The following is an 11,762-nucleotide window of genomic DNA, read 5'->3' as shown; positions in this document are numbered from 1 at the left end:
ATGAATTTGTCATATTTTTCTTCACAATAATTCTCTTTCTATTGCCATTTTAATTTGCTTTATGACAAGGGAAACCCGCAATCACTCGTAAACCACATAGGAGAGGTAACCCGCACCAGGCAAATTAAATCAGAGAAAGTACTATATATTATTGGTGAATGGAACTGTTACCATGGACACTAGGGCACAATGAGTCAATAACGCTCCTAATAATGACTTATTGTCTATAACGATTCATAGAAGAACCTAACCTGCAAAGCCCAGAAACGAATCCAAGATTTGAAACTTACAAGTTCTTATAACAAACTCAAGTTAATAATATAATAATAAAAGTTACACACTCATATTGTAGATATTTAATATTTTTTTAATATATATACATATATATATAGAGAGAGAGAGAGAGAGAGTTTGGCAAAAATTACTAGGTTCGTGTGAACTAATAATAAACCCTCTAGATATGCCCCTCCCTGCAACCATAGATGAAAAAATCAAATTACTTTTTCCAGCATTTCACAACAGGCCACCAAATGCAAAAGTCTAGGATAGAAAAGGAAGTAAGAGACACTAACATGCAAATCATTGATCACCTTGAAAATTTCAGATTTGATTTTGGCCTCTATTCGATAAAATTATCGATCATATGTTGTATAACATCAGCACCTTCGGCATCTATTTTTTGATCCTTCACCTGTAAGCATAATTAGCTAATTAGTTTAGCTCACATATACCTTTACAATTCAATAGTTGATCCAAATATGTCCTTAATGTAACTTGAGCCCCTATTAGCTAATTAATAAGCAAAGAGGGGCCATCCGTACCCTTGGAAAGTTGAAGGCTGAGATTTTGCGCGTTAGCGCTCATATTAGATACTGAGTTCCCTTCCGGTCCACTAACACCAGAACCATGCTGCACAAACTTCATTTACTCTTATATACTTTTAATGAAATTTAGCTACAGAGTTTTTCGAGTGTCATAAATTACATTTAGTTACAGGGTTTATGAAGTAAATGGGAAACTGGATCAAGTTACAGGGTTTATTAAGTGAATGACAGACTGCCTCTAGTCACAGAGTATAAAGCGAGAGAAAGATTCAACCCCAGCGAAGAGAACAGGATGAGAAAATACAAAGGAGAGAAAACTGAAGAGAGTGAGAAAAGTTGGAACTTCAGAGTTTGGTTAAAAGGAAAAACGGAAGCATATATTTGATTTGTCCTTGTTTGGGAAGACAAACTGTAAACCCAAGGAAGATATACTCCTCGTTTTTTACTTTCACCATCTTTTCAACTATTACATACGGAAACTGACAGGAATATTATAAACTTTCTTCCTTTCAAATCACTATTCTCCTTTCTAAACAACCTATAAGATCAACAATACATAACTTTTCAGCTGAAGGGAGTTCGGATGACCCCCTACCTGGATCCACCCCTGCCCACATTGCATTTCAGCGCCTACAAGTATTACTTTTATTTACTGCTTTAAATTGTACTCCCTCTGTCCTATTTTATGTGACAGTTTTTGACTGTGTAGGGAGTTTAACAACAAAAGAAAGACTTTTGAAACATGTGGTCTAAACAAGCCATAGATATTTTCTGACATATATATCAATCTCATTAAGTTAAATAGTTTCTACAGACATAAATCAGTCTCATTAAGTTAAATAGTTTCTAAAGACACAAGCTGTCCTTTTTTTGGGACAAACTAAAAACGAAGTGAGTTAATAATGCTTTCCTCCAGCTGGCTTACAAAGTGGACTAAATGAATTGAATAGTGTAAAATTTATCACACGCTACAAGGGTGTCAATATCATACACTAGCTCTCCCCACCATTGCTACCACCACCACAACCACTTGGGCTGTAATAATGTTCTCATTTTTAGCACCACATACTCCTCCACTATGTTATCTACATGTCTAAAGTGGCAATGTCTTAGACTAGCTCTCTCACCGTTGCAAACATCACCTCAGCCACTTGGGCTATAATGATGTTCTCATTTTTTAGCACCAGGCACTCCTCCACTATATCAACTATATGTCTAAAGTGACAAAGTGGTCCAGAAAGAGACATGGTTCAAGCCAAAATCTCACTTTTCTAGTAATCCGAGGTCAAATAGTGTTATACAGAAGATGTATGCACGAGAGTTAGGATAGAAGGAAATGGAATAGTAATACCCCTGCTTCAAAAACGCAAATTGTGGGTCAATGCAGTTTGTCGCCAAAACTAAAACCTTGTTCAATCTGCATTATTAGTTAATATTTTTTCAAACTAATTCTTGAGGCTATAAAATTGGCAAACACCAGGATGCAACACATGAACACACAGGACAAAGACATAAGTCTCATACGTACTTTTTCACTCGTAAATCTGTGAGGTAGATGAATGAAAGTTATCTTCTACACATTAAGCAAAATAGGTAGAGTTCATACTTCCATCAACTTAATTAAATGAGACTTGACTGTGGTTCAAGGAGAACCACTAAATTATCTAAAAATGCTCTGGGCAATCACGTTTGTAATTATCAGTAGTCAGGGGAGAGAAAGAGAGACCTGAATAACAGTGTGAGAAGCAAATCTACGCCTGCTCCTGTGAAAGCTAACGTCCACTTTATCCCATGACACTCTAGATAAACCAGTCACCAATTCTTCTGCATAAGAGTCCAAACATGAGAACTGAAATATTTAGAAGCCAAGAAAGGCTATACACACATGCATACAATACAAAGGGCGAAATCAGAATTCAGTGGACCAAAACAAAATAATAAGCACTCAAACCAAAGAGTTCTGGGCAAGTTTGAAAACCTTGCTATGTTTGAAAAGGTTGAGGCCTGTCTTACACATGATGCAAGTATTTTTATGACTGCATGGAGCTTATTCTTCATAATATTTAGTGTATTTTGATGAAGTACTTACACCCAAGGTACACCTGCTTCCATCCGACACAGATTTGATAAAAGGAAAATGAAGGACCTATGTGACACAGAGGGAGGCTAGATACCATCTCTGTTTTACAAGCTTAATGCTCCCTCCGTTCCGATTTATTTAGTTTGTTTAAGAAAGAATGCCACTTCTATATATTTAGTAAGCCTTTATTTGTAACATTCCCAATTTACCTTAATGACACTCCCTTATAGGAATGACTAGGCCTGTTTACAACCACAAGATCAAAGGGTAATTTGGTATGCTACACACACCTTTTAGTTAATGACCAAAAAGTTCAAAAGTCTTCCTTTTGTGTTCTGAAACTTCGTGCCGTTTTCAAACTAAGACGAATTAAACAAAATCGCCAAGTGGCATAATATTTTAGGATCAACACATTGATTATTTCTTGTAACAGTGGTATGTACTAGAAAACCGATCCAAAATTAAAGTCAGTCATGCATGCATGTACAAGAGAGCAGCATTATAAATTATATCAAAGGCCCCAGAAGGGGGGAGGAGGATGGAACTAAAAGAACCAAGAAATGGTGTGACCTAAAGCCAACTTCTTTTCGTAAGGAAAGAGCAACGAACCTTCCAACTTGTCCAAAGAATCATCCTCCTTCACAACAGACTCACCCTGCTCACCCTCACATGCCTTGCAATGTTCTTCATACACAATGTGAGGATACTTCTCATTAGAGGAGTCTTCCCACTATAAACACCAAAACAGTTTTTCACATAAGATTTAATAGGTGGCAGCTAAAATACATACTACAGAACGATTGTACCTTGGGTAGTTCATTATTACGTCTAATAGATGATGTTCTCCAACCAACAACATCTAAAGAATTATTGTTAAAGAAAAATGGTCTATATCAGAAGTTAGGGTATCAAAATTGCTGAATGCCTGATTCAACAATGCAATAAGGATACGATCATAGCCAACATTTGAATATGCAACTCGGCGCTTGAATGAACGCAACGCAGACCTACATGCATGATTTTTTTCAACTAATCAGCATCACTATAAAGTAATATTCACTACAGGTCCCAGTAAACACAGGACCAATCAATCCTATATGTAATTTATTAATCTCTGTAACATACAAGAACTGTAGTTCACCATCGTCTTCCACCATGCGTTTAAGTAATGGAGGCCTCCCTTCATCATTATCGCAAAGAAAAAGGTGCCTCCCTGTTCTTTTAAATATCAAATGGATTACATGGAAAGCAGCTTTCTCTAAGGCAGTTACACCAAAAAGAAATGGCACCTGACAATACCTTAAAACATTAATATTACCAAAAGGTTCAACAGCTGACATAGCATATTTAATATTTTAGATAAGGAAGAAACCTCAAAATCATACAAATATGAACACACTTGAGAAAACAGGAACAATGCACTTTGACATACATCAGATATAGCAACAAATAGAATATGTTAAAGATTGGCAATCACCTCAATCCTTCCAAATAGTTTGATAAAGAGCATATTTCCACGGTCATCCTGGGATCAAATTCTATGTACGTCTAACCACTATCACTTCCAGAAAAACTAATTCTAAGCTATAGCTCAGTAAACCAAACAGAAAGGTACAATGCAGAACTGTCACTGATTTGCAGTTCTTAAAGAAGTTGAGTTGTGGAAGAACAGTGTTTATTACCAGAAAGTGCCAAGGTTAAAGAGTAAAGATCTTCTACGCTTTTAGAAACTCAGAAAACACAAACCTAAAGCACAACATATAGAGGGAGTCAGAGACTATAATGACAAGATCTAAGAGGTTGGCCAGTATGCAGATATATGATGTATGGCAGGATTAGAAGATTCATATTGGGCAGCATTTAACGTACTTAGAATAGTTCAACTTGAAAGTAGATAAAACTATTCATGGATGGAGTTTGGATAAAGGTCTGTACTCCCACTACATAAGCAGGGAAAAAAGACTTTCTGGCACCCTCAAATGTAAATTGGAAGAAGGGCACTCTTTTTCTTTCATGGCTGCTCTTCTGCTTCCTTCACTCATGTGCCCCTACAATGCTACTTCACCTTCCTTTGTCAAGTTCGTCTTCAACCCCCCACCAATGAAAAATTGAAGCTCCCTCTAACCACAAATGCTCTCCCCAACCTCTCTCTTGGACTCCCCGAACCTTGCATCAACCCATCCCTCCACCCATGAGTCTATTTCCCCCAACATCCTAACACACATCATCTCCCTTCCACCTTAACCCCACTTTGATCTCCTTTAACTGGCACCTCCACATATCAGACGCTCTTCTTCGCCCTGGCCGTTTTTTCTAATTTGCTGCATTTTTTCTGGTCTTTGTTGCTGTAGACCAAAAGTCTCCTTCATTGCAGTAACTTATCCAGATATCAATACTTTTGCATTAAGATTGCAACGGAAATGAAAGTAGATGGTCTAGAAAAACTAGTCATGATTTTGAAATTAAAACCACCACTTCGTTTTCTTTTGGAAATCAGTACAAGAAAATTGACAAAGAAATATGAAAAAAATTAAATGTGTATCAAGGGTATTTAGAGATATGTTAACTAGACTTGATAAACAGGAGGTTACCCCATCAAGAATCATGATAGGGTAATGGATAGCAATCGAATCTGAAAGGAAATTATATTGGCATGCCAGATGACCCTTAAACCCAGTCTATAGAAGTATCAAAATGTGGAGGTGTGAATCTATATCTTCTGCTCATAAGCATCATTTACCGATAACGAGACAAAGGCATATTGAAGGAGGATAAAAATCCATTTTCCTCAATCACAATAATATTACCTTAAGTATTTGATAAGATTTAAATAATACCGCTGGTACCTGCTTGTTACCCCTAGAACCAAGATGAGGTGTGGCAACAGTGATAAAATTAACTGGTTCCAAACCAGCTATCGTGCAACCCTCCAACCCTTCTACACATGCATTGGCTGATAAATCCTCAGTATTCTCTATTCTACGAGGTCTATATAACCTCCCAATGGCATATCTTGCCACCAACCCTCCAACAGAGTGTGAGACAAAAGAAATTTTCTTCAGACCTGGCTTTCTCTTGATCACTTCAAGAACCTAAATCCATCTCCACATAGTTAGTAGATTGGTAGACATACCAAGATCTGGAGAACATATTAGAAAAAGGATAGGATGGAAAGAAGCAAAAAAAAAAATAAAATGAATGAATAGTATTAGAAGAAATTAACCTCCTCTGACAATCTCTCACCCATTACATCCACACCATCCAATGTTAGTTTTCCAATATTACGTTCACTACCTGCAGAGAAGATCATTCTCTTTAGTCCTCCTTTTGGTATTCCATTTCTCTGTGCACTTATAATCAATAACCATAGGATACTGGACACATGTGGTAACTCAAGAAGAGAGATGCTACAAAAGTACAAATGTCCATACGATCTTGTGAGTAGCTAATTAGCACTCGGCTCAAAAACTACGCAAAATCAGAAAGAGTTGGCAATTTCACTAGAAGAATCCGGTGAACACAGTTTCCCACTCTTAATTAAAAAATGGGAAGGTGAGCAAATAAAGAAAAACTTAGTAGCACCCCATCCTCGTAAAAAATGATATCTACATCTTATGAAGAAAAAATATTGTCATTTAGCAGATATAATACACCTCTGCACTTGGCAAATTTTAACAAGCATGACTCGTTTGTGGTATCACATTGACTTGCTTTACTCAAATGGAAGTATCTACATGATGTAGAACTATAAATTAAAGTATCCCCTTTCTAATAACTTATACTTCTAGATGAGGCAGTTCATACACTTCAACACAGACAATAAAGCAGGCAAATTTATTGAATTCCAGCGTCACCACCACTCATCAACAAAATATGTTCACATACTTGGTTAAGAAATAAGAAGCATGTCAAAAACGAGGGCGGTGACGGAGCGAGGTTTTTATACACGTGGAATCTTTTTTCTATTTTTTGTTTGATAAGGTAACAGTGTTAGATAATTTCTCTACCACAAAGCCTGTGCTGATAGCCAACTTTACTGCTTAAAAAAGAACCACATCCTAAGAGTAAATCTTTGTTCTTCTCACAGAGATTCAATAAAGCCTAACATAGGTTCTATGTCATTTACAAATCTCTTTACACCAAAACTAACACAAATACAAGTGGATTCAAAAGATACAAGAATTTCATTGTTCAGTTTTGAACTTGTAAACTGAAGCAACTTTAAACCCCTTTACAACTACACTAGATTTTCCCCTTTACATAGGATTCAACCATTTATATATAAAAAAGAAGTCATTTTTGCCTAATTCACACAGTATAATTTTTTGACGACGGGGATTCAATTAAGCCCCTTCCTTCTTACAAGTTCCTCCACTACAGGAGCCAACATGTTGTAGGCCTAAACTACATTCATTTACGTGTTTTATCTCTAAGTTAAAGAAATTAGTTCCATCAAGGCAATTAAAAGGTTGTATTAAGCAACATAAATGATATTTCAATTTTCATATTACCAAACAAAGAGTAAGAGTCAGATGAATAACTTTGGCCTCCACCAGGAACAATAACCTCAATCTACAATCTAATTTGCAACGAAAATTTGCTGGAACACAATCAAATGTGACTGTACAGGAAAATGCAGTTCCTGTCGGGATGATTATTTAATCCTCATACCTTGTTCTCATGTATATGCATTTTACTCGGACTCGGAACAGATGATATACAATTAAGACAAGAGTGCAACAACTTATCAGACATATGAATGTAGAAGGCAGAGAATAATAAAAAGTATACCTGATATTTTTTTGACAAAAGCAGCAAAATGGTAAGTGCAGGGGGGATGAAGTGTAGAGGAATTTTATTATGCAGAAACGAGCATGTGAAAATAGAAATGCCACTCCAGATATATGCACTTACAATGAACAAAAACTTTGTCAGGAAACCTCCGAACAAACTGCTCAGCACCAAACTTCCAATCTGTAGTGCTGTTGAAATATATGGATTACAAAACCAAAGTATAAGTACCTTTGCTTTTTCTGATAACCAGAGAATTAATAGAAAATTGTTTCACGCAGTACGAATTCAAACAGCTAGCAACAAAGCATTCCAACTGAAGATAACCCCTCCACAACAAGAGAAAAACTAATCAACACAGCATACAGTGTAAAAGCAGTTTTTTCTTTTATTGGCATGGAAATTTTTTTATGGTCGCAAAAATTGCATAGATGAATATGATCTAGTCAACCAATTATGCATAAAATTTCCATGATAATGAAGCAATCCAAATCACTCCAATAAGTGCATACGAAAATATCTAAATAAACAACTACTCCTGCTGTTTCAATGTACTTATTTGACTTCCCTTTTTAGTCCGTTTCAAAAAAAATGTCTCTTTCCCTTTATGGAAACTCTTCAATTTCAGCTTTCCATGTTACATGTAAAACACCACAAGATTAAAGAATATTTTGATACATTCTACATATCTTTAATCAAAATCTGATAAACAAATTGAAACAGAGAGAGTATTAACAAAATCTAAACAAATATCCTCTTTTCCTTAGAACAGTAGACCTAAGATCAAAATCCCTAATTTCCCCCTTCTAATCAGATCATAATACTTCAATTTCATCAATAAACTACTTCAACTTCGATACTGCACAAATGAATGGCACAGTCGAACAGGAATACAAAATTCATATACACACACCTTCCTAGAATACCGTGTACCATAATTACAAGATGATCAGCAGAGGAAGCATCGGATTTTTCGCAACTGAACACATCTTCGCCGCCATTAACGGTTTCCGATGAACATACTCCTCCTCTTCCGTTCACTACTTCTCCGTTTTTCATTTCGTTTTTCTCAGTTCCTGAAACTGAATTTCGGGATTCAGTACTAAAATTTTTCAGAAACGGATAATCAAGTAAGGGGAAACTGATCGGAAATTTAGGTACTTCGCCGGAGTTGGGTCAACCGCTTTGAAGAAAGCCGGAGAAGAGAGAAGCTACCGGAGTTAAAGTTGTTAATTAAGGAAAATCACAACGTGGCGGGTACTGCGTCCTAACTGATCCTCAAAGGGCTTCAATTTTTTTAATTTTATTTGCGGGTTCGGTGTTTGATATTCGTATTCGATTCATTCATTATTATTACTATTTTTCATATTTATAGCTTGAATTTGAGATTTGAAATTAAAAAATTTGAATTTCTTATACTTTGAATATATTTAACTTCTATTTTTTTTTTAGTATTCGTATTTAGTTAAGCAATTTAATAAGAAATATGTTACGTACTTCCTTCGTGTCATTTTATGAGATATTTTAGATTTTGAGATTCAAACAAGTCTATCTTTGACGGTGAATTTTTTCATACATATTTTAAACATTTTTTTATTATAACTTATTTTTATGTAATTTACAAATATATGAATTTCGTTTTTAAAAGATTGAAATTTCTGATTAGACTTAAACTATTTGACTCTTGAAAAAGGAATTGTCACATAAAGTGGCAGTTTTCATTTTTCAAAAGTCAAACATTTTAAGTTTAACCAAAAATTTGTACGTTAGATTTTCAATTTTTGAAATGAAATTTATATATTTTTAAACTACGTAAAAAGTGTTATACGTCGCAATAATTGACAATTCAAAATAGTTAAAAGTATATGAAAAATTTATGGTAAAAAATAACCTTGTTTAAATCTCAAAATTAAAAAAGTGTCACGTTAATTGAGACGGAAAGATTACTTCTTTTTAATACACAAATTGATTTTTGTATACTCTTGTTTTTGACAATTAATTGAGATTTATATATCAAAAATATCAATATGCATATATTACAACACCTTATTATACAAACCATGAAACATTAAATTGAGACGAAAAGAGTATTTCTTTTTAATACACAAATTGATTTTGTATACTCTTGTTTATGACAATTAATTGAGATTTATATATCAAAAATATCAATATGCATATATTACAACACCTTATTATACAAATCATGAAACATTGTCATTATAAAGAGGTTTAATAGTGTATTAAGACACCTCAATTCAGTATCAATTGATAATTAAATTCAATATTGTACTTTGTGGATACTTGACACAAATATAACAGGTAAATTTTGGAAATATCTTATATAATTGTTTATATTCATTGAAGTGTTTAACTGATATAATGAAGATAAATTATGGTATTTAGATTTTGAAGCGTTCATATAAATTAACACAAATTTCTAGTATATAGACATATCTCAAGTTCTTTATAACTAAAAATACTGAGAGATAAAAAAAATCAATATATCACAAAGTTATAAAAATATCGAGAGATAAAAAAATTCAATACATCACACGCTACACTAACAATTAAAAGAAATTATTTTGGAATTTTTTATTTCAACATGTCAAAACATTAAAATATTTTCTATCACATTTTGAGTGAAATATCATGATTATGAGTTTAGATTAATTAATATAATCTAACATATATGTTTATTCCTCAACAGTATAGTGCTTATGAGCAAAGCTTTTTAGTTATTCGTAAAACTTTATCAATTGAGTATGAGATTTTGCCTTTAATTTTCTATTGCTAATTTGATAAAGGTGTAATAATTTAAGGGTCAAATTCAATAAACATCGATATTTTTTTTTTTGCTTGGAATTTAGCCCAATATTTCACATGTCACACTAGCAATTGTAAAAATTTGTTAAGACATTTTTTATTTATCACCTAAGTGATAAGTGAAATGTCAAATTTGATCTTGACTCTCAAGATGATAGAATTTTGATTTATTTATTTTGTGTGGTGTCCTATTGTATCAAAGAATTTAAAGGTAGAAATTTTTCCCACTTGATGTTTATAGCAAACAATACGAACTTAATTATCAAGATTAAGAGAATACAAATTTGGCAAGATTAAGAGGTAAATTAAGGTGAAAAAATATAGTATAAATAATGCTAATAGTGTATGTGAATACACATGTTATGTTATCATTTGATAGGTCTTAACATTAGATACTAGTAAGCTTTTAGTGAATATGAAATATTAGTAAAGAAAATAGTGATTATTTTAAAAAATCAATCCGAATTTATGCTAGGACGGCTTGATTATAGAAGTCATTCATCTCGTAAGAAGACTGGTGGTGCAGTATATGGGAAGGGGGATGGACTCACATATGTTAATCGGTCTATAAAAGCTTAGGGTAAAGTCCCAGGAGGTTTTATAGAGGTGCTTGGAGGCTAGAGGTGTATCTGTAATGCACACTAGGTCTATTAAAAACGTGTATGATAGAGTTAAGACCCGAGTAAGAATAGTGGAAGGAGACTCAGAGTACTTTGCTGTGCTGATGAAGTTGCACCACAAATCAACCCCTAGCACGTTTTTATTTTCCTTGGTGATACTGTATATCATTTGCGGATAAAATAATTTTGATTGACGTGATACATAAAGGAGTTAATGTAAGTTGTAGGTTTAGAGACAGATCATGGAATGTAGAGAGGAGAATATGATCAAAATTGTCATTTATCTTTAAGTTAAGAGTCAAAGTAATTCTTATCTTTTCACATGGAGCACTAATAGTCCTTCATGTTTCAACAATTGATGCACTTTTTGATATTCTCTAAAATATTCATCTAATTTGCTATTGTTTTTCATTTTATTTATTGGTGTAGTTTTTGTGAAAATCTAGTTCTTCTTTTAGTGCAATTCTAGTGTTGTTTTAATGCTAATCTAGTGCAACTATTTAGGTGCAATTTTGGGGTTATTTTTAGTGTTGTTTTTGTGCAATTTTGGTGTTGTGCTTTTCTGTGTCCACTCTATCCTCCTCACGCCTCACTATATGAGAATACACCATTAAAACGACAAAT

At 34.0% G+C, this 11,762-nt stretch overlaps 1 protein-coding gene across 3 annotated transcripts; it reads right to left on the bottom strand.

Moving 5' to 3' along the window:
- Positions 1–293: 293 nt before the first annotated feature.
- On the bottom strand, positions 294–8,990 carry LOC107020927 (putative lipase YOR059C). Of its 3 annotated transcripts, XM_015221460.2 has the most exons (12): positions 8,857–8,990; positions 8,609–8,777; positions 7,819–7,886; positions 6,128–6,198; positions 5,751–5,996; positions 4,030–4,193; positions 3,856–3,911; positions 3,711–3,763; positions 3,514–3,634; positions 2,551–2,648; positions 573–691; positions 294–470 (listed from the first exon to the last, which is right to left on the bottom strand). In XM_015221460.2, the coding sequence occupies exons 2-11, from the start codon at positions 8,752–8,754 to the stop codon at positions 620–622; spliced, it is 1,095 nt and encodes a 364-aa protein (XP_015076946.1). In that variant the 5' UTR covers positions 8,755–8,777; positions 8,857–8,990; the 3' UTR covers positions 294–470; positions 573–619. The 3 variants fall into 3 exon arrangements, with proteins under 3 accessions (XP_015076946.1, XP_015076944.1, XP_015076943.1); XM_015221458.2 differs by having other exon boundaries at positions 591–691; positions 8,609–8,979; XM_015221457.2 differs by having other exon boundaries at positions 8,609–8,978.
- Positions 8,991–11,762: the final 2,772 nt, after the last annotated feature.

The sequence above is a fragment of the Solanum pennellii genome, chromosome 5, assembly GCF_001406875.1.
Source record: "Solanum pennellii chromosome 5, SPENNV200".
In the NCBI taxonomy this organism is placed as follows: Eukaryota; Viridiplantae; Streptophyta; class Magnoliopsida; order Solanales; family Solanaceae; genus Solanum; species Solanum pennellii.
Note: the sequence above shows the minus strand (reverse complement) of the source record. Positions and strands in the feature narration are given on the sequence as shown.